The following is a 27,047-nucleotide window of genomic DNA, read 5'->3' on the forward strand; positions in this document are numbered from 1 at the left end:
TGACCCCATGGACTGTAGCCCACCAGGCTCCTCTGTCCATGGGATTCTCCAGGCAAGAATGCTGGAGTGGGTTGCCATTCCCTTCTCCAGGGAATCATCCCAACGCAGGGATTGAACCCAGGTCTGTGTCTCCTGCATTGCAGGCAGATTCTCTACCATCTGAGTCACCAGGGAAGCCCCATTTTACATACCGAAACTACATTATAAGTATTACAAGTCCCCTCCTATCCATGCAAAGGACCCTTGGCATTTATTAAAAGGCGTGACTTGCAAATGCAGCACAAAGTTTTATGTCATCATGTGGCTTCTCCGAAAGCCAGGGGTGTGAGAGTCACTGCACGTTTGTAAGGGCTGGAAGTGATGTCACCCAGCTGCATAATCCCAGGGGAGCCCACCTGGTCTAAGGGAGTTAGACCTGTCTGACCTTCCCGTGCTGGGTGCTGACGGCCACTCCCTGCATTGGTTTCTGGTGCTTGCTGACAGCGGGCATCCCTGGGTCTGCATTAAGTGGGGGGAGTTGAAGGGGGGGCTGTGTTCTTCTGACTTTACAAAAAAGGTACTCTGAGCATACACTTTTTTAAGTCCCATGAGAAAAACTCCCTTCCAGGTTCCGTGTCTGGGGAAGCTTGGCAGGCCCCGCAGGGTGTGTGTTTATAACAGTGAGAGACGTCCTTCCGTGTATACGATACTGAGAAACAGCCCACCACCACGTCTTGCTTGCCTCTTCGGCTGTGCTCAGTTTTAGGCGGCTTTGTTTAACCTATATTTGCATCATTCTTTTTTCTCATCCTGATTTTCTACCTTGCTGCTAATTTTCTCTTCCATCCTTGCATGAGTTCTTATTGTAAGCTATCCCCACCCCGAACTTGAGGTTAGGCAGTCAAACACATAAACACTGAAAAGAAAACATCCCAGAGAGAAATGTCTTGGGCTAACATTTTTATACAATAAATCACCTGCATAGAGAGTGATTTTATTTTCCACCAAACCTTGCCACAATCAGAAATACCCGAGTTTTACCCCTTTATTTATATCTTTGCCCAAATAGCAAAAACACAATCAGGAGAATCACTTTGTTTTAGACAGTCTAATTACAAAGTTACCCAATAACCAACCAAACACATCAGACTTATGCTCAGGATCAAACAAAATAACAGGAACTGACTTCAGAAGTCCTGTGACTTCTCCTTCTAAGCAAGGTTACCACTGTTGCTTCCAAGTCCCCATCAACGATCAGCAGTTTGGATTCCAGCCCAGCAATCAAAAGATATTTTCAGACTTGCCAGTATTTGGCTCACAAGACTGCCTCCCCTGTTGGTGGCTTGGTACTTAGATGCGCTGAGATTTCTTCCTTCCCCAGGATGGCTATGAAATAGTTTCACTTTCATGAGGAGCGAGGGCTTCGGGAAGAGTCGTCCCACACGGCCCCTGGAAATGAAACCTGAAACAGAAGGACGAACACAGCAAAGTTAGGAGCAAAATGAGCATTCTGCTTCAGCAAGTCAACTTTCTTCGTTACAGCCAGAATAAAATCCAGATTCTCACAGGAGTCTTAGGCATTTTGGAGCCCAGTTCTTTCATCAAGTTTCTGACGACGCCAAATCTAGACGTATGGGTTGGCACCCTCATTCCCAAGGGAATTTGGGAAAGCAATTGCTTAGAATTTCAGTTCAGTCGCTCAGTTGTGTCTGACTCTTTTGCGACCCAATGAACTGCAACACTCCAGACTTGCCTGTCCTTTACCATCTCCCAGAGCTTGCTCAAATTCATGTCCATCAAGTCAGTGATGTCATCCAACCATCTCATCCTCTGTCATCCCCTTCTCCTCCTGCCTTCAATCTTTCCCAGCATCAAGGTCTTTTCCAGTGAATCAGTTCTTTGCATCAGGTGGCCAAAGTATTGGAGTTTCAGCTTCAACATCAGTCCTTCCAATGAATATTCAGGATTGCTCTCCTTTAGGATGGACTGGTTGGATCTCCTTGCAGTCCAAGGGACCCTCAAGAGTCTTCTCCAACACCACAGTTCAAAAGCATCAATTCTTTGGCACTCAGCTTTCTTTATAATCCAACTCTCACATCCATACATGACTACTGGAAAAACCACAGCGTTGACTAGACGGACCTTTGTTGGCAAAGTAACGTCTCTGCTTTTTAATATACTGTCTAGGTTGGTCATAACTTTCCTTCCAAGGAGTAAATGTCTTCTAATTTCATGGCTGCAGTCACCATCTGCAGTGATTTTGGAGCCCACAAAAATAAAGTCTGCCACTGTTTCCCCATCTATTTGCCATGAAGTGATGGGACCGGATGCCATGATCTTAGTTTTTTTAATGTTGGGTTTAGAATTTAGGTGCCTATAAATGAGAATTTTATTTTAAGGAGGAAGGAGAGACATGATTGTATTTTGTGATTGCTTTGCCAAACTCATAATTTTAAGTTTTATAAACTCTTATACAACTACATAAAACCGCCTTCACTGGTACTAAGGACAAGAGAAAATGAACCCCATACACCACGCAGACCATAAGGATCTTAGCTGAGTCAGCTGGCCTACGCCAATCACTGAAATTCACAACTAGTCCTGACTTGTAGTTAAAAAGTAGGAAAAAGAGAAAGATCAAAGAAAGAAGAGGGAGAGAGAAAATAAGAAAAACCTGTATTTCTGCTTCCTTCAAGGGAAAACACTTATGACAGGAGGAAAAAAAGAAACCAACTAATTCTACTGTGTTATTAATAAATGAAAATCAACTGAGCACAATTTAAAATGAAAAAAAAAAAAAGCATCTGGTCATATTACTTATTCTTGATACAACGCAGATCAAGAATGTTCCCTCTGTGCCATGAATGGACAGCCCTGACCAACTGGCATTTCTGATCCTTCTGCCTCCCCTCCAGCAGCCCCACCCCACTCCCACCACCCCCAGCACGTGGAAGGCTGCCCACTAGAAAGCTCCTCCCAGCACAGTCCCTTGAGGACTTCCCAGGAAGCACAGCCAGGCAGAGAGCACTCAGGGACTTCCCTCGGCTTGCACCTGTTCTTTTGTGTGCCCCTTTCCAGATTCATCTTCCTCCCGTTTACCAAAGCAAGCTGCACCTGACCTCACCCATCCTAAATCTTACATGGTGCCTCTTATCCCAGAATGTGAAAACTTAACGGGCTGCCAAACCAAGGGATGTCTGAAACACTGCTGTAGATCTGAGAAAACAAATGGTTTCTAAAGACTGGGTAATATATACAAACAGGGCCACTTCATTCTTGCTTTCAGTAAAATTGAAAGAGGCTCTTACAGAATTGCCAAACAGACCACTAAAGTCGATTCAGGAGTACTCTGGATATTTCAGCATGTAAGATGGAAGGAGGTCCAAAATCTGAGTGGCCAGAACAAAATTCCTTTCATGCCCTAGGTTTATGTGGCCCAGGTTTCTGAGTATTTTATGTATGGTATTGTTGTTGTTCAGTTGCCAAGTCGTGTCCAACTCTGCGACCCCATTGGACTGTAGCATGCCAGGCTTCCCTGTCCTTCACCAACTCCCAGAGCTTGCTCAAACTTATGTCCATTGAGTCAGTGATGCCATCCAACCATCTCACCCTCTGTCGTCCCCTTCTCCTCCTGCCTTCAATCTTTCTCAGCATCAGGGTCTTTTCCGATGAGTCAGCTGTTTGCATCAGGTGGCTGAAGCACTGGAGTTTCAGCTTTAGCATTAGTCCTTCCAATGAATATTTAGGACTGATTTCCTTTAACATTGACTAGTTTGATCCCCTGGCAGTCCAAGGGACTCTCAAGAGTCTTCTCCAGCACCACAGTTTGCAAGCATCAATTCTTTGGTGCTCTGCCTTCTTTATGTATGGTCCAACTCTCACATCTGTAGATTAACTACTTAGTTTTTGCTTTCCTTTATAAAAACCAAAAACTGAGAATTACAGTTGACATTGAAAAGGTAAGTGTTTAGCTTGGAAAATCTGGCCTGCTCGCCTCAGACTGGAATTAGAGACACAGTTACTCGAAACACAATTCCCCCCGCCCCACTCCAGGACAAGCTGTACAGGGTCACAGCAGCTCCCTTCTTCGGGCGACCACTGCTTTGATGCTCACTAAGGAAGTCTGTCCTCTCAAATCATACACTATCAGACCCTTCACTGTTGGAAATGATGGCAGTAAAGAATGAAAGACTCCTGTGCCTGGAGGACCTCAGTCACTTGGCCACAGACAAGCAGCCTGACTTCCAGCCCAGGCACGGAGCTCCAGGTGAGGGGCGTCCGGGCCCAGTGTTTCACGTCCATCTCCAAGGTCATGGGACCCTGCAACCACGTTGCAGTCAGAGCGGATCTGACCCCTCTCCATACACACACACACAGTCCTGCTAGCTGCTGAGTTGATCAAAAACAGCTTCACTGAAATTTCACCTAAACTCAACCCTCCTTCCATATTCTACAGTAACTCCATCTTTTCCTTTGTTTGGGGACACGCAGCAGGGCTCTCTGGGGTCCCCTTAACGGCGGTGAGTCAGGAAACCCGATCTCCTTAGGATACAGGTTTGTTTCCCGTGACCACAGGCCTATTAGGGCTGCAGCATCATGGACTCTGCCTCCTTCTAACGGTATGCAATACTCAGAGTGGATGTGTGTATGTCTGTGTTAGTCACTCAGTTGTGTCCAACTCTCTGCGACCCCACGGACTGTAAGTCGCCAGGCTCCTCTGTCCACGAGATTTCCCAGGCAGGGATACTGGAGTGGGTTGCCATTCCCTTCTCCAGGGGATCTTTGCAACCCGGGAATCAAACGCAGTCTCCTGCATGACCAGGCAGATTCTTTACTGTCTGAGCCACCAGGGAAGCCAGTGGACACTTGAACTAATTCAAAAATCTCATGCTCCATGCATCTACTAAGAGATGCATTTCCCATAGTTTGACTTTTGCTGCTGCTGCTGCTAAGTCACTTCAGTCGTGTCTGACTCTGTGCGACCCCATGGACGGCAGCCCACCAGGCTCCCCCGTCCCTGGGATTCTCCAGGCAAGAACACTGGCGTGGGTTGCCATTTCCTTCTCCAATGTGTGAAAGTGAAAAGTGAAAGTGAAGTCGCTCAGTCGTGTCTGACTAGTAGCGACCCCATGGACTGCAGCCCACCAGGCTCCTCTGTCCATGCAATTTTCTAGGCAAGAGTACTGGAGTGGCTTGCCATTGTCTTCTCCGAGTTTGACTTTTACAGAATTATTAACCAAAATGTATTATTTGCTGTTTTCAACAACTACATAAGATAAATTACTGCAGTGATAATTCCATCTGGAAGAGCTTTTCTGTGGAACAATGTTTAAGTTCTAAGGAAACTGAGAATAAAGAATTCGTATACTTTGAAGCAGAAGTATAAAAGGGTAGTCAACAAAAGATTTTTGAGCATAAAAATACATTAGTACAAATTTCTGTGGTAGAAATAGGATGGGCGGGGATACAAGTTCAAAGAGAAAAAAAAAAGGTGAAGGTTCTCACTGGAAAAAATCCTGCTTACATATTTGTTTTGTAAATAATGCTGGTGGGTGTCAGGTTGCTGTGTCATTCAGACTCCACAGGATATAATCAAAACCAGGACAATGGAAGCTTTACTTTTAAATGTCAGTGTTCTATTTCTAGGGTTTCCTTGGTGGCTTAGTGGTAAAGAATCTGCCTGCTAATGCAGGAGACTCAGGATAGATCTTTGGGCCAGGAAGATCCCCTGGAGGAGGGCATGGCAACCCACTCCAGGATTCTTGCCTGGAGAATCCCATGGACAGAGGAGCCTGACGGGCTGCAGTCCATGGGGTCACAAAGTCAGACCCAACTGAGTGACTAAACCACTGCCACCAGGATTGTGAGTATGATTTATGCAACACAGGTGAGCCCCAATCTGCAGATTCCTACTCAAAGGAAAGGCGCCTTTGGCTCTAACAAAAAAAAAGTAAATGAATGCCCATTTATGCTTTAAATGAAACTGAGATGCTTATGTGTCCTTTTTTTTTTTTTTTTTTTACTATTCTTGGTTTAAGTGACTTTTTTGGTTAAGGGACCACTAGGGCCCCACTGCATGGACTAAGAGGGTCTGGCCAGCTGCCTGATGATCTAGGCAGGCCGAGCACCGGCCTTTCCATCACATGCAGCCAGCGGCAAATTACAAGCATCTTCACCTGTCTGAGGAGCACAAACGCAAACAAGAAACCACCTATGAAGCTGTTCTCCAGCTAAGAGTTCCAGAGACTTTGAAACTCCGCCTGCAGGGCGCTTTCTCTGGGGACGGGTCCCCCGCACACGCGCTACGTGCCCGCCACACACACTACTGACCAGCCCCACCTCCTGGAGCCCCCTCCCCGCCCGCTCTCCACACACACTGGCCTCCGAGCTGCTCCTCGGGCCTCCCGGGCTGGCTGCCACCTTGAGGCCTTTGCCCAGGTGGTCCTGGCACCTGGCAGGCTCTTGGCCCAGAGGTCTCCTCAGCGAACCACTCCTCCTCCTCCAGTGTTGTCAGACCTCTTCTCTCTGAATCCCCCAACACCCACTGGATCCCGTGCCCACCTGCTCCCCCCGCCCCGCTTCTACCTCTCCCTTTTCCCACAGCCCAATCCCATTTCTCATGGGCCACACAGTATGCACATTTATTATCTTATCGTTCACTGTTTGCCCTCTGCGGCTAGGAAGCCATCTTCACATGGTAGGATTTTTATTTTGTTTACTAGTATATCCTATCCCAAGCTCTCAGAACAGTATCAGTGATAAAGAATCTTCCTGCCAATGCAGGAGACGCAGGTTCGATCCCTGGGTGGGGAAGATCCCTTGGAGAAGGAAATGGCAACCCACTCCAGTATTCCTGCCTGGAAAATTTCATGAACAGAGAAGCCTGGTGGGCGACAGTCCATGGGGTTGCAAAAGAGTTGGACACATCTGAATCACTAAACAACAGCAAAGTCTAGGACATCAGTTCAGTTCAGTTCAGTCGCTCAGTCGTGTCCGACTCCTTGCGACCCCATGAATCCCACCCCCAATCCCTCCTAGCATCAGACTCTTTTCCAGTGAGTCAACTCATCGCATGAGGTGGCCAAAGTATTGCAGTTTCAGCTTTAGCATCAGTCCTTCCAATGAACACCCAGGATTGATCTCCTCTAGAATGGACTGGTTGGATCTCCTTGCAGTCCAAGGGACTCTCAAGAGTTTTCTCCAGCACCACAGTTCAAAAGCATCAATTCTTCGGCGATCAGCTTTCTTCACAGTCCAACTCGCACATCCATATATGACCACGGGAAAAACCATAGCCTTGACTAGACGGACCTTGGTTGGCAAAGTAATGTCTCTGCTTTTTAATATGCTATCTAGGTTGGTCATAACTTTCCTTCCAAGGAGTAAGCGTCTTTTAATTTCATGGCTGCATGCTGCTGCTGCTGCTGCTAAGTCACTTCAGTTGTGTCCGACTCTGTGTGACCCCATAGATGGAAGCCCACCAGGCTCCCCCGTCCCTGGGATTCTCCAGGCAAGAACACTGGAGTGGGTTGCCATTTCCTTCTCCAATGTGTGAAAGTGGAAAGAGAAAAGTGAAAGTGAAGTCGCTCAGTCGTGTCCGACCCTTAGCAACCCCACGGACTGCAGCCTACCAGGCTCCTCCATCCATGGGTTTTTCTAGGCAATAGTACTGGAGTGGCTTGCCATTGCCTTCTCCGTCATGGCTGCATAGTAGGTGCTAAATAAACACTCGTGGACTTGGACTAAATTCCAAAGTTTAGAGAAATGGAAAGCTGCACGACTGGGGGTTGCAGGGCATGGGGGTCCCACTGTCCTCGGAAGGCCTTGCACACCAGTCCCGTGGGCGCACTAATCCCATTTCTGCTTCAACAAATACACAGATCCTTACATGCCAAAGACCCCTGGGGTTGAGAAACAGTCAAAACCCTGATGCCTAAATCCCCAAATACCTAGTCTAATGGTTTCTCAGAAAATCATCCAAGATAACCATCTGGGACAGGGGAAATGACAAAAAACAAAATAGGAACTAAATAACACCTTGAAAATATTAATACATTTCGATGGGAAGCAGATACCATGACTGTGTTTCTAAATTAGAATTGGGGAAAAGAATCCAAACAACCTGTGCAAGGGCAAAGGAGTCTTGTGAAATCCAAATTGAAAATGTAGGCAGAAATAAATAAACACATACAATGCAGGCATCATTTCCTGTAACCTGTTTAGGTAACAAAGAAATTGGGTGAAAAGGCAGTATCATTTCAATTTTCATTTTTCCTACTAACCTAGAGCTGGGGCTGGTAAAATGTTTTCTGTAAAGAGTCAGAGACTTACTATTTCATGTTTGCAGGCCAGACAGTCTCTGCTGCAACTCCTTACTTCCATTGTTCAAGTGTAAAAGCAGCCACAGACAATATAGAAACATGTGGCTGTGGCTGGGTGCCAATAAAACTTTATTTACAAAAATGTAGTGGGTGAATTTGGAGAAGGCAATGGCACCCCACTCCAGTACTCTTGCCTGGAAAATCCCATGGACAGAGAAGCTTGGTCAGCTACAGTCCATGGCATCGTGGAGAGTCAGACATGACTGAGCGACTTCACTTTCACTTTTCACTTTCATGCATTGGAGAAGGAAATGGCAACCCACTCCAGTGTTCTTGCCTGGAGAATCCCAGGGACGGCGGAGCCTTGTGGGCTGCCATCTAGGGGGTCGAACAGAGTTGGACACGACTGAAACGACTCAGCAGCAGCAGCAGCAGTGGGTGAATTTGGCCTATAGGCAGTAGTTTGCTGACCTCTGACCTAGGCTAGAGTTCAACCAACATCCGTTACATGTGAGATGTGAGAAATTTCGGCTTTTGTTAAATTGTGTGTTTAAACCAGCTTCTCAGTCACTCTGGGTTTGGTTCCCTGTTTGAAAACCCAAGTAGGATGAGAAGATGACCACCCACGACTCTTCTAAATGTCAGCTTTGATGACGCCCAGATAAAAGCACCGCTGGCTTCACTGGTCAGTTATACTCATCTGGGAAAATTCCCAGACGTGGTGGTACAGAGAGTCTTGGCTTCCGAAAAGGTCCACTGAGCATCTGTTGTGGTTCCTGTGGTTGGTGCTGTTCAGATCTGATCAAAGTCTCAGACCAGCAAGAGGCCTGTTTATTTGAACAGAGACACTGCAGGTTTTCAGGATGGGAAGCTGAAGAATTTTTGTTGAAGATGAGCAGCAGCTGAAGCAGGTTTGTGGTTTTGGGAGGCCCAACTGAAACTCCAATACTTTGGCCACCTCATGCGACGAGTTGACTCACTGGAAAAGACTCTGATACTAGGAGGGATGGGGGTGGGAGGAGACGGGGAAGACAGAGAATGAGATGGCTGGATGGCATCACCGACTCGATGGACATGAGTTTGAGTGAACTCCGGGAGTTGGTGATGGACAGGGAGGCCTGGCGTGCTGATTCATGGGGTCGCAAAGAGTCGGACACGACTGAGCGACTGAACTGAACTGAACTGAACTGAACTTATGAAGTGATAGCACAATCCAAGAATTTCATTTGAACTTGCAAGGAAAACTGCCAAGTTCATTTTCCTTTCACGTGAAGATGTACACAATGGGTGCATATCAGAATCACCCAGGAAGCATATAAAAGGGGGGAGCCCAGGCTATACCTCACACCAGTTACATCAGAATCTCCTGAGTGGTACCCAGTCATCAGATTTTAGAAAAAAAATTTTTTTAAGATTCTTTTTTTTATGTGGATCATTCTTAAAGTCTTCATTGAATTTGTTACAATATTGCTTCTGTTATGTTCTGGTTTTATGGCCAAGAGGCATGTGTGAGCTTAGCTCCCCGACCAGGGGTGGAACCCACGCCCACTGCACTGGAAGGCCAAGTCTTAACCTCTGAACCACCAGGGAAGTTCCCAGTCATCAGATTTTTAAAAATACATAGTTGAGGTAAAAGTCACTGACTAAAGTAAGGACAAGACACTTCAGTAACGTTTTACATTTTACTTATTCATACTGATGTGTTAGTTCATAGTCTACCTTATTCTGGAAATTAGACTATTAAGAATATATAAACTACATTAAAAGGGAAGACGGAAAAGCAGGGTTGAAAAAAGAGAGCAAAACAAAGGAGGAGATGTAAGCTGGACCCTAGACCGAGACAACGTGAATATACTGTGATCATCTGTACTTTGCACACAAGTCTGGGGGTCAGGATCAACGTCATTAAATGGCCACAAGTACAAACATTCTTGGCAATAAGACCAGAGAGGAATTTGCCCAGGGAGGCCCACGGAAAACAGTGGGCGAGGGAGTTGTGTGTGGGTGTCTCCCTGGCTTATGTGCTGAGTCTTCAGCTGACCGGCATCTGAATGCCATTACTATACTTAGCTTCAGTGCATCAATAAAAGGAAAGTCTAAAGCATCACAGAAGAACTTTCAAAATGTGAAAAACAAAATCCCTATGGCAAACTCCCTGTAAAAAGACACGGCTACCTCAATCTACAGTTAATAGGTTTTCTTCCATCAATCTACAACTAACACATTGTTTTCTTCCATCAAAGCAACTACAGACCAAATAAGAAAACACAAACTCTGTGTTACAAAGCTAGGACAGCAGGTAAAATCTGCTGGGATGACCATGTCCAAACCTGCTCAGTGCTGTCCGCCTCCCACCCTGGTAACCCCGTACCTGAATCTGTTCGTGGCCGGGGTTGTTTCCATGTTGAATTCGGCCACCGGCACGCCACGGGCTGACACCTGGGGGGCAAACATGGCCGCGGGATAGACCACGGAGGAAGTCCCCACCTACAGAGCAAACACATGGAAGCGGACAAGTGACCACATGGTGGAGAAGCAGCGTCTTTGCAGAAAAGCTTACAGAAACTTGGGCCAGTTTGTGGTTGCTGGTGTGAGGGAAGGTAAGCGGGGTGGGACAAATGGAGAATGTCTGGGGGACAAGAGGGGACGGGGAGGCTCCCCTCTGGCTGATCCCTAGAATTTAGGAAGGATTTTGTCATGTTTAGTCACCAAGTCATGTCTGATTCTTTGCAACCCCATGGACTGTAGCTCTCCTGTCTCTTCTTGTTCATGGAATTTCCCAGCAAGAACACTGGAGTGGGTTGCCATTTCCTTCTCCAGGGGATCTTCCCAACCCAGGGATCAAACCCACGTCTCCTCCCTTGGCAGGCAGGTTCTTTACCACCAGTTACCTGGTATGAAAAAGAGAGCTGAGCACGTGGCAGAATGGCAAAGAAATGATCTGACCATCACCCAAGTTAGCTTTAGCTGTTTCTGCTCTTTGAAAAGGTCAGGGAAGGCTGTGACTTACCACTAGACACAAGTCACAGAGGGCCAGCTCTTTGTCCACCTCCTCCAGGATGGCAGGGTCCAGGTTTTCTCCAAACCACACCACGTGAGGTCGCAGCAGGCCCCCGCATCCTGGCTCTTCACAACTGCAAGAGTGTCATCCTTAACCCACTCCCAAGACCTACTCTTGGGGGTAGGTGGATCAGGGGAAATCATAAAGTCTCTATTGTGTCTGGGTGCACTGGGGTGATCTGTTGGCGAATGTGTCTCAGCCAACTTTGACCTTCTCTTTCCAAACAGCTTCCTCTTTCCCAGTTACCTCCTTCCACTCAGGCACTGCCGTGCTCACGGTTAGCTGGACCCAGGAGGACCACTGGACTCATACTTGCCTTCAACACTCAAACCACTTGCTAATGTCATCAATGGCCTCCCTCATCTTCTCTCAAATTCACCTCTCTCTTGCCTTGTCGGTAGCCAAGTTCTCCCGTGTCAATTTCCCCAAATCTCTCATCTTTCACTAGCTACTACCCTAGGTCATCTCTAGTCAATGTATTTATTTACGTTCTAAAATAATCTCCCTCAAACTCCATTTTCATCATATTAATTGCCTAATCAAGTTTATGTTAGATCAAAACTTTAGAATTTAGTCATGAAAACTTACTCTTTTAGGTCAAAACTCTGATTTTAGTAATGAAAATCTTTACGAAGAAAAATTTTAAAGGTTAAGTAAACCAGGGAAATGTTAGCATAATTGCTCTTTAGGGAGTAACAATGTGCTTTCACACATTTAGTGCTCTGAGTAGCTCTGCAGCAAAGCACGATGCTTCAGACTTGGTTCACTCTAGTGGCTCCATATTTATTTGGGCATGTGACATCTTTTTTCTCTGAGTATTGCCTATCAACGTCATGTGGATCCAGTGCCCAATGAAACACTTTACGAAGGGCCATTTTAAGGTCGAGTTTTGAAAAACTGACATAAAAATCTTTCCAAGGTTTTTTTGCTATTGTTAATCTGCACAAATTCTGCTCGGTCCAATAACTTCACCTCTGCGAGACCTCTGACGGCCTCCACAGCCCTGGATTAGCGACACTGATGAGAAGGACAGCAGCTGAGGCTTCCTGACCGGTTACGTCCGGCATACCAGCCACTGCGCTTCACACGCGCTGGGTGAACAGCTGCAACACAGCAGCTTCTGAAACTTTCCAGACCTCAAATGATCCCACCACAACACAAAGGACAAAGGGACAGGACAGATGTGCTTCTCTTAAGCCTGGTTTGGTTCATCTTTTGCCCTTTCACCCTTCACTTCATGGGTCAGGGCTGGTTCCTGCATTGGCATGTTTCAGAGGCATCTCACCAAGTGAACTTAGATTTTGACTCCTGCTGCTGCTGCTAAGTCACTTTAGTCGTGTCCGACTCTGTGTGACCCCATAGACGGAAGCCCACCAGGCTCCCCCATCCCTGGGATTCTCCAGGCAAGAACACTGGAGTGGGTTGCCATTTCCTTCTCCAATGTGTGAAAGTGAAAACTGAAAGTGAAGTCGCTCAGTCGTGTCCGACCCTTAGCGACCCCACGGACTGCAGCCTACCAGGCTCCTCCATCCATGGGATTTTCTAAGCAAGAGTACTGCAGTGGCTTGCCATTGCCTTCTCCTTTGACTCCTAATTTTCTTTTTTTTTCAAACTGGAGCACCAAACACAGATCAAAGTCTTTTTACTCACCGGGGCAGTTTCTCCACTGGGATTCCGGCATCTTGAGTTTTGGGGTCTGGAGCCCTGAAGTAAATAATATTAGAAAAGGAAGAATGTCACTGGTGTAATCAAAGAACAAAGAAATAAGATAACCCAGTGAAAGACTGTCTCTTTGCCTGGCCATCTATGGCACAAAACTCCTGATGGATACACACTGGCTTACAAGAGGATGAGGAGGGCAGACACAAAGAGCTGATTATCAGTGGTTCCACCTCGAGAGAGGGAATCTGTATGCGGGAAGGGGTATAGTACTGTTGTGCTAAGGAGTTTCATGATTTGCATCATATATGTCACTGCAATTTCAATCACCTGCAATGATATTATGTTAATAAGTTACTTGCATAACTTACACCGACTTCAAATGGCTAGGTAGAATTTTTCTCAATATTCTGAGTCTACTCCTAATTTTTCCCCCAATTATAATATTTACAATAGTAAATGTTCATCATAGACATGTTGGAAAGTTCAGAAAGATATGAAAAAGAAATCAAAATTGCCATAATCCTACTGTCCCTGTTAATATGTTGTTGATTTTCTTCTGGACATTTGTCTACATACAGATACATCAACATGGTGAGGGTGGATGTGTGTTTAAATACAAAGTTGGGATCATAATGTAGAGTTATCGAGCCTGTTATTTTCACTTATTGTAACCTGTGAGCAAAATATTTCCCTTACAATACGGCTGTACTGTCTGCAGCTTTATGTCTCATAAATATCCACGGGAGTCATAGATGAATGTTCAGTTTCTTCGTGTTTATAGTCAACTGAAGACTGAACACCTATTCCAGAGTGCAGTATAATTACCCTTTTCCTGATAAAGCAGGACAAATTGGACTCTTATAGTTCTCAGCCACAACTCCACAAGAGGTACATCGAGTTTTAAATAAGCTACCTGAAAAACACAAGTTAAACAAGACCAGAATTTAGTGTAATCGGGAGCAGCTGACTCCACGTCTAAAAGAGTACAAAATGATTTATGTTTCTATACATCACTTTAACAAATGCACCCATCCCAGCTTTCATGGCAAACATCAAGGCATGTAGTGAGATTGAAAAAGCCAGAACACATGCCCTCCTGGACTTCGCAATCTGGAGAGGGGAGGGGGAGAGGAAGTGACTTACTGCATGACCAAGGAGCTCTCTGACCACCCAGGTGTTCTGGTGGAATTCAAATATGCCACATGGTAGAAGAAGCCGATCTAAACCCAAGGGCAGGATTTACTGAGAAGATGCCTGACAGAGGCTCAGTAGCTGGGGATGTGTTTTACAAAATCTTAATTTTGACTTAGTAAAGCTTGAATCTTTTCTACAAAGGCAGCTCAATAAATAATCAACTAATAAATGAAGGAAATAATTATTAAAACTAGCAAAGACTTACTGAGCTTAACCCATAAAAGGTGACCTCAGTTCACTACATAGTCACCGGTGTACCCAGCGTTGAGCAGGTCACACAGCAGGGGACACACACGGGTCCATTCTCTCCAGGGCTCCTTCTTTCAGAAACCAGCCCCCTCCTCTGTCCCACGCCAAGCTGATGGAGCTGTCAGTCACATTCCCCAAATACAAGCTGGGGCACAAGTTCCAGACTGGTCTAATTGTGGCATCCTGTCCCTCCAGCAGTAGTGTTTGGTCAAAGACGATAATGATAGTCAGGCCATCCAGAGATTTATTTTCTGAGGAGATGGCTAAACTGGAGGGAGGGAGCCTGGAGCCCCACTGGGTCACTGCTTCTGGAAATTCTGCAATTTGAAATGCATTTCTTTGGACTGAATTTTTGCAGACTATTAAATGGCTTCCATGGATGGCTCAGCAGTAAAGAATTTACCTGCAATGCAGGAGATGAAGGTTCAGTTCCTGGGTCAGGACGATCCCCTGGAGGAGGAAATGGTAACCCACTCCAGTATTCTTGCCTGGGAAATCCCACAGACAGAGGAGCCTGGCGGGCTACAGTCCAAACAGTAGCAAAGAGTTGGACACAACTGAGCGGCTCAACACAGCATCACAGACTATCAGATGCCCTTGGGAAGAAACTCTGGCATACCCATTTATGCTCTTGTGTGAACAACTTTATTAGATCTTCAGTGAGAAGAGGGAAGAGGAAGGTGTCAGTGAAAGCAGAGAAGGGAAACCACAGGGACCCCAGACAAGCTCCTCGGTGTCACAGACCCGGTGGGCTCCCAGGAGGGAAGGTCACTGAGTGGGCAGCCACCTTAAGGCTCCAGGGCAGAGGAGAAACACAGCCCAAGCGGGCAGTGCCCACGGTGGGGGGGGGGGGGGGGGGGCGGCAGGGAGAGTAAATGGATCTCCCGGGGTTGCCAGGCCTTCGCAGCCTGAATCCTGCTAGAGCCCCAGCCATTCAACGGCCCAAACCTCCTGCTTCCCAGTGCCCAGGTGGGGGCCATCTGGGAGCACAGGGCGCCCTCAACAGGACCCCCAGGGAGGGGAGAGCATGCAGGGGTGCAGACCTGCCGGGAGCCAGCGAGGGAAATCCTACCCGTGGCAAAGGTCAATTGGGGAAGAGGCCTGACGGGCAAAGGCTAATCAGGACTCGAGGAACCCCCTGGACTTACCCGAGCATCTACCCCAAAGAAAACCAGAGTCTGACTGCCTTACTATCTTACGTCTCTTACCAAGTCCTCTAATACTTACGGGGGCTTCCCCCCAACCACCTTTTCTCTGAAAACATTAATTCAGAGCTGTAGTTAAAAAGTTCTCCTCGGCTTAATAGGAGTATTCCAATCCAAGCCCCTCTGATAGCTTTCTAACTTGCCTGACAAGTTTGTCCGGGCTCTTACAACTATGAATGTGACTGTTTACAGCCTCCCAACCATGCAAGGACAGAAAGTCTAATATTCTAAAATACAGGAATTTGTTGAAGAAGTTAAAATCATTAGAATAGTACTAAAAAAGATTTCATTGTTGAATCAATGCTTGCTGCAAAGTTTCCAAATTTTCTATTGTATCCTTGGAAATATATTAATCACATATAGAGAAAATAAGTAGTAGCCTTTAACCACATCAGATCTTAAGTTAATAAATTCCTTTCTTGTAGCTCACTACACCCTTGCCTTATAGGAATGTAACCTTGTCATGTGTCTTTGGAGAATAGCGCCTGACTTTAGGAAAATCACCTTGAAAGAATATAAGCCTTTTTCTAGCTAACTAAACCTTTGTTAGGAGAGAGGGCCATAAACTGTTAGCAGGCCTCCTGGCCAGAAGATGATGTAAACCACCTAAAACTTTTGTATATCATGAGACATACCAAAATAAGCCCTGATCCTGATAAGGGTCAAGATTGCTGACCCCGCGTGATTCTGGCGTGACTCTATACCTCCCTTTCTCTATTTTTTATGTGCACAACTTAGGGTATAAAAGCAGCACTGGAAAATAAAGTTTTGGGCCTTGCTCACTGAAGCTTGGTCTCCCCATGTCGTTCTTTCTCTTTTCTGTCCTTTTCTCTATTCTCCTTTTTCTGGTTGAGATCCTTAGAGCGCTGGGCCCTCTGCGTTTACTTATCTGCCTGGGCTTCTAAGACCCACTCGAGGGGGTGCCCTGGTGGGGTGCCTCCAGTGATTCGAGAGGGCGCCTGCGACCTACGTAAACAGAGCAAACCCCGTGCTGGGGTTTTATTGGTTTCCTGCGTAAACCAAGGAATTATCAGCCTCTGTCTCTCTCTCTCGCTGAGGCTGACGCTGTTCATCCCGAGGATATCCTGGGTCCATATCGAGGCAGGTCCCCGATATAGACCGGCTTCTCCAGGCCAGGTGGTCTGCGCGCCAGACCCCGGGGTCCTGGCACCATGCTGTTCTGACTTGGTGGACCCAGCTGGGCCCCAGCAGCACATGTGTTTTCAGGTCTGGTTTCCCCTCCCATGGAAGACCTAGGGCCTCTCACCGTGGATTTCCAGAAGGTTCTTGGTGCCAGCCCTGCGGTGCAGCTCGTCGATGTTCTGGGTGATGACCACCACCTGTCGGCCCTGCTCATGCAGCCGGGCCTGGCACTCGGCGATGGCCAGGTGCCCGGCGTTGGGCTCCTTGCTCTGCACCACCTCCCGCCGGTAGTGGTAGAACTCCCACACCTGGGACGGGTTCCGGGCGAAGGCCTGCGGGGTGGCCAGGTCCTGGGGGGCAGGGAGGAGGCAGGGATCAGCGGGGGAAAAGAAGGGCTGATGCTCCAGAAGCCGGGCAGCGGGGGCACTGGACTGAGGTGGGAGGACACTCCCAGGCGCCCTTGGCTGTGGGCAGGCAGGCACCTTCCGGGGGGTGGCGCGGGAACATGTCTATGGAGGTTCACGCGGGCAGGGGCCCGGGGCTCCTGAGGGGCCCTGGAGAAATTAGGTTTAATTTCCCCAGCAAGATCGCAACCCGTCCAGTCTTCCACTCAGGTGAGCTACGAACATACAGCAACACAGGGGAAGGTAACTTAGGCTGGAAGCCACGTTTTCATGGAGCACCACGTGATGTGATGGCTATCTCATTTATCCAGGAAGAAAAGTAAAATGCAAAACGCCCAACTGAACTATAATGGCCATAGTGGGAAAACTCGGCTTTTATAACTACAGTTACAGGAACACACACACATACAGCTACACATTAAAAAAAAATCGTGTATATAGTAACAGGATATATAAAATACACATTTTTAAAAGTATGATTCCTCCAAACTTCCCTGGTGGTACAGTGGATAAGAATCCACCTGCCAATTCAGGGGACACGGGTTTGATTCCTGATGAGGGAACAAAGATCCCTCCCATGCACAACGCAGCCAAGATAAATAAATAAAAATAAATACTTGACAAAATAAAGTTAAAAAAAAAAAGAAATATTATACACCTTGATTGTGGTGGCAGTTATACCACTATATATACATCCATCAAAACTCACTGAACTGTACACTTAAAATTGGTGATTTTTACTGCATGTATATTATATCTCAATAAAAACTGAATTTTAAAAACTCTGTGCCCCCAGAGAACTTATATTCTAATGACCTTTGTACAAAGTTTGCAGCATCAAGGCCTAAGCCTTTAACAACTCAACACTGGTTTTCATTTGAAAAGTTCACAGAAACTTTTAAAAAATGTGTAATTCTTAATTTCAACATGAATAGAAAAGTAATGAATTATGCTAACCAAAGTTTCCTGGTTCCACTTTGGTTACTAGAGGAAATCCAATTGTTATCTGAATAAGGATAATCAACACATGCCGAGAAAGAAAGAAAAGAGGCTGCTTTGCTGAAGTCTGAGGTTTTAATCCTATGGACTCTGGAGATGCCAAAAAGAACAGGACAAAAGGGTCACAGTAAAGTTCAAAACGTTCCCCTCTGATAGAGATTCTGAGTCAAACTGTTAAACGGCTTCATTCAGAAAGAGCCTTTCAGAGTTCTGGCAACATTACCAACCTGGGCTTTCCATTTTCTCCAGTAACCTCCCGCTCCTCTGAACGTCGGAACCCCACTCTCAGCACTGATGCCAGCCCCAGAAATGACGACTATGTGCTTGGCTTTTGCAAAACACTTCCGGAAGTCAGCCATATCTAAAGAGAGTAAAATCTTGGTCAATCCAGTGTTTCATTTGGACATTTACGTCCCAGTCAATTGCCTATATTTTGAAACTTGACCTTGCATGAAATTATACTTTTAAGATAATCAAATAAAACTCTTCCCATGCAATGAGATGTGAAAGCACAGCATCTGCACGAAGGGGCGGGGTCTGGGGTGAATAGCCCGAGCTCTGAGCCCCACCCGCCCCCACCGCTCCGTCTCCCACGAGTGGGATCCTGCGTGAACTGCTGACCCTCTGCTGTCTGGGTCTCCTTAGCTGTTTGACGTGCACAAGTGTGCTTTCCCGAGAGAGCGGGGCTGCTGTGAGGACTAAAAAAGGCTTCCCAGGTGGCGCAGAGGTAGGGAACCTGCCTGCCATGCAGGAGACGCAAGAGGAGTGGCTTCAATCCCTGGGTTGGGAAGACGCCCTGGAGGAGGAAATGGCAGCCTGCTCCAGTCTTCCTGGCTGGGAAATCCCATGGACAGAGGAGCCTGGCAGGCTACAGTCCATGGGTCGCAGAGTCGAAATTGATTGAGCACACACACACACACAAAATGAGTGGGAGTGTATCTTTCTTCTTAAAAGTAAAAGCAAGCTTGTGTGGTGTGAAGGCTGACCTCAGGCCCACTGGACCCCAAAGCCGTCCCTTCCTCCCCAAATTCACTTCCCTTGGAGGATCCTGCTAATTCCAGCTTCCCTCAGCATCACCAGCAGGGTGAGGATGAGGGCCCCTCCCCATGAACAAATGCTCCACCCCACTCTGGACACACTCTCCTTTACAGCTCAAGGGAGACTTGGTCTTTTTAACAAGACGGCCCCGGAGACCTGGGGCAACAGAAGGGGACTGAACGCGCAGAATGACACGGCAGCAGGGAGTCATGGTCGCAGCCTGCGGCTTGCGCCCCAGGACACAAGGGCTGGCTCTCCATCTCCAGGCATCCTCTGGCCCAACCTCAGACCCACAGGGGTGGCGGCTCGCCTTTCGTGAGGGCTCCCTGTGTCCAGACTCTGTGCCGAGCACTTGGGTAGCCTGAGACAAATATCATCCCAGGATAAGCATGAAGAGCCAGACTGCGAACTGCCGCTGTCTCTCCTGGCAGTGGAGGCTGGGTCCCGGCACAGCCCGTGGCTCCCGCTGTCCCGGGCACTGCAGCTCTGCAGCCCTCGTGCGTGGGATGAGGAAAGGTTGTGTCCCAACCGGCCAGGCCTGAGTGGTTCACAAGCTGTGGGAGTCCCCTTCCACTGCCCTCACTGGGAGAAGCCAGTGCGGATCAGCATTGCCTCTGGCTGGCCCAGGCCACCGGGTCAGCGTCTGCCGGGCACAGGCCGTCTTCCAGGTGCAGCCAATCTGTGCTAAGGCACTGAAGGTTTGAGCAAGACCAGAAGCAGGTTCCTCGCTTGATGGAGCGGGCTCTCTGGTCTCCCCGGGAGGCCGTGGCAACCAAGGCTAACTAACTCTTGGACCCATCAAGCACCCCTCAGACATGAAACCGTTGATGGAGAAAAGGAAGAGAGTGGGCAGCAGGAGGAGGTGATGTCACCGTGTATGAAAGACCTACTTGAACTTGGACGAGCCATTGTTAAGCAAATCTTGGTTTGTGTGGAGATTGGATACTTCAATCCACAATACAGCTGGGAAAACAATCGGTTCCGGACGATCCAGAGAGGTGGCATCAGGTTTTCTCTGTTGCACTAACAATTGAGATGGACTTTAAAAAAAAATCACAAAACAAACAGAAACAATCAGAAAACACTCATATTTCTACAAATACACACACACACACACACACACATATGGGCTTCCCAGGTGGCACTAGTGGTAAAGAACAGGCCTGCCAATTCAGGAGCTATAAAGAGATGCAGGTTCGATCCCTGGGTCAGGAAGTTCCCCTAGAGGAGGGCACAGCAACCCACTCCAGTATTCTTGCCTGGAAAATCTCCATGGACAGAGGAGACTGGTGGGCTGCAGTCCAGTGGGTCACAAAGAGTCAGCCACAACTGAAGCGACTTAGCATGTGTATACACATACACATATATAAAGGAATAATGAAAATGAAATGAAAGTCGCTCAGTCGTGTCCGACTCTTTGTGACCCCATGGACTATACAGTCCATGGAATTCTCCAGGCCAGAATACTGAAGTGGGTAGCCTTTCCCTTCTCCAGGGGATCTTCCCAACCCTGGGATCGAACCCAGGTCTCCCACATTGTAGGCAGATTCTTTACCAGCTGAGCCACAAGGGAACAGCCTTAACAAAAATTTTCATGGTGTTCACACAAACCCCATCTAAACTGGCTATTTACAGTGTGTACCCTCAAGGGCTCCGAGGTGCCTAGAACAGTGGTTTACAAAGTATGGTTCCCAGAGCAGCAGCATCTGGGATAGGCTCCACTCCAGACCCTCTGAACCAGGAACTCTTCAGGCAGGGCCCCATCTGTCTCCAGGTGATTTTGATGAACACTCAAGTTTGAGAACCACAGCCTTAGAGGTTTAGGAAGGAGTTAGATGGGAGGATTCATTTGAAAAACAGGTTCTGATACTTTTAAAAAGGTATGAGAGCCATTGGCTTGACTTTGAGTCAAAATACAGTTTCTATGAGCATGCAAATTCTGAGAACTGAATGAAGCCGGAAAGATATGTACCATCACAACAAATGGAATTAAGATGAGATCATGTCAAAGAAATCTGTGAGTCTTAAAGCACGTTGACTAAATCTTTATCTATCTCTGAGGAGTTAGACAGGGAAAAAGACAAAGACACAGAGAAAGGCAATACTCAGATCCATGACATCAAAAGGGTAACTGACATATCTGCCTTTTACCTAGTGGAAGAACGCAAATTGTTGGAAGAACTCAGGATTAAAGGTCTGTAGGTATAGGAAACGGAGAAGGCAATGGCACCCCACTCCAGCACTCTTGCCTGGAAAATCCCATGGACGGAGGAGCCTGGTGGGCTGCAGTCAATGGGGTTGCTAAGAGTCGGGCATGACTGAGCGACTTCACTTTCACTTTTCACTTTCATGCATTGGAAAAGGAAATGGCAACCCACTCCAGTGTTCTTGCCTGGAGAATCCCAAGGACGGGGGAGCCTGGGGGGCTGCCGTCTATGGTGTCGCACAGAGTCGGACACGACTGAAGTGACTTAGCAGCAGCAGCAGCAGGTATAGGAAAAATAGAAAAATAACACATTTCCCAATATTTTACAATCCCTTTGGAGGACAACTTATCAAAATTACAAATGCACTTTCCCTTTGACCTAGCAATCCTGTCTGGACATTTATACAACAGGGAGACTTGCACACATCCAACATGACACATCTACAGGGTTGTTCTTTAGCCTACTGTGATAAATAGGAAGAGACTAGAACCTACATGACCATCTGCAGGGGATGAGTTCAATAAACAAGGACACATTCACAATGCACAGCATGGTTGCTGTAAAAAAAGGTTGCATGTTCGATTCTACCTGTGTGACATTCTAGAGTGCAAAGGGTACTTATTTGCATTTGTGTTAAAAAAAAAAAAAAAAGGACGAATTCCCAAGACATTAGTAGCAAGAATGAGGATGAGGATCAGGATGTATGGAGACGAGAGTGGAGGCAAGGATTTTCAGTGGATGTGTTTCTATGCTATTTGCATTGTCAGTGCTCTCTGGCGAAACTCTGGGAACACACCTGCAGCTGAGCAAGTGCAAGGAGGGAGAAGCTTACAGTGAGGAGCCGCAGGCATATTGGTGACGTTGGTGGTGGTGGCTTAGTTGATAAGTAGTGTGTCTCTTGCAACCCCATGGACTGTAGCCCGCCAGGCCCCTCTCTCCATGGGACTTCCTGGCAAGAATACCAGTGGGTTGCCATATCCTCCTCCAGGAGATCTTTCCAACACAGGGATGGAATCTGCATCTCCTGCATTGCAGGCAGATTCTTTACCAGTGAGTCACCAGGGAAGCCCATCTTGATGAAGTTAGGACTCAGAAAAGGATTTGGGCTTGTGTTGGGTAAGGCTAGGGAGAGTCATGGAAGGAGGCTCTCATCTACGCTGGATGTTGTCTGGGAAAAGTTTCCTTTTATTGGATATTTCAATGAATGATCTAAAGAGGAGGGAATGAAGTAAAGCTTGAGCTGGGATTGGTCAAGAGGCAACAGGCCCTCCTATTAGCCAGGATAGGAGCGTGTTTTGTCATTTTTGCGGTTTAGAGAAAGTTCTTATTTATATCTGGTTTCAGACCTAATTATGAAGCTGTCTTATTTTTGTCCTGATTCATCATGATTACAGTGTAGTCTTGTTTGATGTTGGTGTCCTGTGAAATTATTTACGTTCAACAGGCCTATCATATAGTTCAGTTCAGTTCAGTCGCTCAGTCGTGTCCGACTCTCCGCGACCCCATGAATCACAGCACGCCAGGCCTCCCTGTCCATCACCAACTCCCGGAGTACACTCAAACTCATGTCCACAGAGTCGGTGATGCCATCCAGCCATCTCATTCTCCGTCGTCCCCTTCTCCTCCCGCCCCCAACCTTTCCCAGCATCAGAGTCTTTTCCAGTGAGTCAACTCGTCTCATGAGGTGGCCAAAGTATTGGAGTTTCAGCTTTAGCATCAGTCCCTCCAATGAACATCCAGGATTAATCTCCTTTAGAATGGACTGGTTGGATCTCCTTGCAGTATAAGGGACTCTCAAGAGTCTTCTCCAACACCACAGTTCAAAAGCATCGATTCTTCGGCGATCAGCTTTCTTCACAGTCCAACTCTCACATCCATACATGACCACGGGAAAAACCATTGCCTTGACTAGACGGACCTTGGTCGGCAAAGTAATGTCTCTGCTTTTTAATATACTATCAAGGTTGGTCATAACTTTCCTTCCAAGGAGCAAGCGTCTTTTAATTTCATGGCTGCAATCAGCATCTGCCGTGATTTTGGAGCCCAAAAAAACAAAGTCTGACACTGTTTCCACTGTTTTTCCATCTATTTCCCATGAAGTGATGGGACCAGATGCCATGATCTTTGTTTTCTGAATGTTGATCTTCAAGCCAACCTTTTCACTCTCCTCTTTCACTTTCATGAAGAGGCTTTTGAGTTCCTCTTCACTTTCTGCCATAAGGGTAGTGTCATCTGCATATCTGAGGTTATTGATATTTCTCCCAGCAATCTTGATTCCAGCTTGTGCTTCTTCCAGCCCAGCGTTCCTCATGATGTACTCTGCATATAAGTTAAATAAGCAAGGTGACAATATACAACCTTGACGCACTCCTTTTCCTATTTGGAACCAGTCTGTTGTTCCATGACCGGTTCTAACTGTTGCTTCCTGACCTGCATACAGGTTTCTCAAGAGGCAGGTCAGGTGGTCTGGGATTCCCATATAGTAGCAGGTCAAAACCTGGAAGCAAACTAAAGGCCTATCAATTGATAAATGGATAAACAAACTGTGGTTCATCCATAACAGATACAGCTCATCACTGGATGCGTTTCATCCAGGGAAATACTATTCAGCCTTGTAGTTAAAAACTACAAGTTTTTAACTAAAACTGTAAGTTTTAGTTTTGTAGTTAAAACTTAAAAAGGTACTAAAAAGCTGGAGTATTTCAAACTGCTGCTGATTGTCAACTGGAAATTAGATAAAATTCAAAATTGTAATATTAAATAAAAAACATTTACAAGACAAAATATCATGAGTTTTTTAATGAATGTGGGAATCGTTTTGCTAAATTTTCCATTAATTTACAAGATATTCTCCAAGTCTCTCAGTAAATGTGAAAACAAAGGAGAGGTTTAAAAAAAAACTTCAAAAAAAATTGTTTTAAATAAACAGTTTCAGAACCGTGCCACCTGAAATTTATCTCCACGATTTGTAAATGCTCAGAACAGAAGTCTATTTTCAATATGCTTTGCTGTTGTTAAGTCGCTCAGATGTGTCTGACTCTTTGCAACCCCGTGGACTATAGCCAGACAGGCTCCTCTGTCCATGGAATTCTCCAGGCAAGAGTACTGGAATGGGCTGCCATTTCCTTCTCCAGGTGATCTTCCCAACCCAGGGATACGCCAGCATTTCCCGCATTGGCAGGCGGATTCTTTACCACTGTGCCACCTGGGAAACACTTTCAAGATGCTAATGCAAAGTATTCATTAGAAGAATCTTCTGTGTCAATATTTATGTGCTTTTCTGGGGGATCAGAGTGGGCAGTAGTTCTAGCTGCCACAAACTCACAACCCAATTCAAACGCCAAAGCAAATACCCCAAGGGTAAGAAGGCCCCCACTGTGCTGAGTCAGAGGAGGAAGACATCAGTTTATCTGATCCAAACCTCAGGGTGAAAACTGCCCTGGGTAAAGCCTCCAATTATCCTGCCCTGATTTGACCTTCAGGTGGCAAGTAAGGCCTCGGGGAAGAAAATAAACTCTTTCATCGCAGTCATTGGGAGCTTTCTGAGTGCAGGATAGGTTCTCAAACACTGATATTAGTCTGTGTGAATGGCAATCCTCACTTAACCAGGCTTTCTTGGGAAACCTGAAACTCGCCTACCCAATTAGAAAATCAGAAAAATGTTTCTATGTTTACTGTTGAGAAAGGGGGCACCCCACCAGTTCTTAAGAATACCACAATACGATACAATAAATGTACGGTTATATGAGGAATTCGAGAGAAAAAGCATTTACAAAACATTAAAGTACATCGTGAAGGAACTACAAAAACTTCCACGGGTGTTCAATAAATACTTTTTTAACACCTATAAGCCAAACAAACCCATGGGCTTCCCTGATGGCTCAGACGGTAAAGCCTTTGCCGGCAGTGCGGGAGACCCAGGTTCGATACCTGGGTTGGTAAGATTCCCTGGAGAAGGAAATGGTACCCGCCTCCAGTACTCTTGCTTGGAAAATTCCATGGACTGAGGAGCCTGGTAGGCTACAGTCCATGGGGTCACAAGAGTCGGACACGACTGAGCGACTTCACCTTCATGAGCCAAACAAAGCAAAGTACCAGGCCCCAGCTATCAACACTGGGAGACTCAGTTCCTCCCCCGAGTCCACCACTCGCTCTTATCTAGGTCACCAGCCCGCTCCACCTTGCTAAACCCAAGGGTACACCTGGATCAGGTCCAGCCTCTGACCCCTTTGATCACCTCCGGGGGAGCCACTCGCTGCTCCCGGTTTTCCTCCTACCTCGCTGGATCGCCAGGGGCTTCACCACTGCACCCCACCTCGGATGTCCAACACAAGGCTCCCGGCTCCCAGTCAAGCCTCAACTCTTGAACGTTCCCCCAAAAGCCTCAGCTCGCCGTCCTCCTTGGCCCCCACTTGTCCCTTCGGCTTTCGCCTCACACCCACACAAGCCGATATACCCCAGCAACTGCAGCTTTACGGCCGTGTCCCAACCCGGCCGCGCCTCCCACGCCCACCACCGGGGCCAGGCCGCCCCACGTGCCGCCCGGCCTGCAGCAGGGCCCGGCGGGCCTCTGCGCAACGGGGACACCCTGCCCCGAGTGCCCCGGGCCATCCTCCCCTTCCCGCGGCCTACCAGGGCCCCCGCCCCGGGCGCCTGACCCTCCAGCCTCGTTTCTAGCCCCTTCCCTCGCCTCTCCGGCCGCAGCGAGCCCCGATCTCCGGCCTCCGCACGTGTGTCTGCCGGCGAGGTGGGGGGCTGCCAACTGGATCCACCCTTAGAAACGGGGTGCGCGCCCCTTCCCCTCCTCGCCCCCTCCCGCCTCGCCCTCCCCGTGCCCCACCCCCTCCCCTCTCCCCTCCGCCTCCCCCCACCCTCGCGGACCCCGGAATCGGCCGCTGCCAATTGCCCCGCGCATGCGCGCCGGCCCCGCGCTCGCCCCGGGAGCCCCACTGCCCGGCGCCCACCCGGCCCCACTGGGCTCGACCGCGACCCTCGCAGTCCAGGGAGGCGGCGGAGAGCGCTGCCGGGCCCCGGAGCCCACGCACCTGCAGGAGGCGGGGACCGCGGCGGAGCCCCGGCGCCGGGGCGGGACGACGAGCCTGGGGGCCGAGCGGCTGGAGCCACCCGCCCGGGGCTGCAGCGGCCCCTGCCGGAGGCCCACACCGGGTCCGGCTGCCGAGCCCTGGAGGCCCTTCCCTGGGCCTGCTGGTCGCACAAGATGGTTTCTTTGCATTTCTTTCTTGTGTGTGTGGAGGGGGGATGGCCCGGCGGGGGAAGGAACGGGCTGTTGCTTCGTCTTTGTGAGCTTCCCAGACGTGTCGTGAAAGACGGATGAGCGGCTTTCTTCTTTGAGCCTGCAGCTGGACCGCACTACTTGGCCACACAGAACATGTGAAATATTGGGGTGGCTTTCCCCGAAACGCTATTTTCTATGAAGGTAGGCAGGGGTTCCCAGGCCATCCCACCAATGACCAGCGCTGATGCTGAGATCTTTACTCTGCGTCGGAAGGGACCCGTTTCCAGGCCTCGAGTACTCTGTGATCTCCATGGCTCCCCGCGTCTGATCGCCCTTAAAAGCAGTCATC

The 27,047-nt window shown here is 47.8% G+C and overlaps 1 protein-coding gene across 2 annotated transcripts; it reads right to left on the reverse strand.

The window, feature by feature from the left end:
• Nucleotides 1-1,225: 1,225 nt before the first annotated feature.
• Nucleotides 1,226-26,626, reverse strand: SIRT5 (sirtuin 5). 2 transcript variants are annotated; one of them, XM_055406804.2, is made up of 9 exons: nt 26,508-26,626; nt 20,146-20,295; nt 18,445-18,578; nt 16,939-17,164; nt 13,849-13,936; nt 13,012-13,065; nt 11,311-11,434; nt 10,672-10,787; nt 1,226-1,441 (listed from the first exon to the last, which is right to left on the reverse strand). In XM_055406804.2, exons 2-9 carry the CDS (start codon nt 20,258-20,260, stop codon nt 1,366-1,368), a joined length of 933 nt encoding a protein of 310 aa, XP_055262779.1. In that variant the 5' UTR covers nt 20,261-20,295; nt 26,508-26,626; the 3' UTR covers nt 1,226-1,365. The 2 variants fall into 2 exon arrangements, with proteins under 2 accessions (XP_055262779.1, XP_055262780.1); XM_055406805.2 differs by having other exon boundaries at nt 26,427-26,509.
• Nucleotides 26,627-27,047: the final 421 nt, after the last annotated feature.

This window comes from Moschus berezovskii, chromosome 23, assembly GCF_049115385.1.
Source record: "Moschus berezovskii isolate FMDL1 chromosome 23, NW_MosBer_1.0, whole genome shotgun sequence".
Taxonomy (NCBI): Eukaryota; Metazoa; Chordata; class Mammalia; order Artiodactyla; family Moschidae; genus Moschus; species Moschus berezovskii.

Bases quoted from the DNA above. Each gene is read 5' to 3' on its own strand.
- SIRT5 (XM_055406804.2), bottom strand. From the start codon at position 20,260: ATGCCACCTCTCTGGATCGTCCGGAACCGATTGTTTTCCCAGCTGTAT. The intron at 17,165-18,444 runs GTTGGTAATGTT...CCTGCCCCCCAG, and splicing joins GGAGAAAATGGAAAGCCCAG to GACCTGGCCACCCCGCAGGC. The intron at 10,788-11,310 runs GTAAGTCACAGC...TTTGCTCTGTAG, and splicing joins TCTGTGACTTGTGTCTAGTG to GTGGGGACTTCCTCCGTGGT.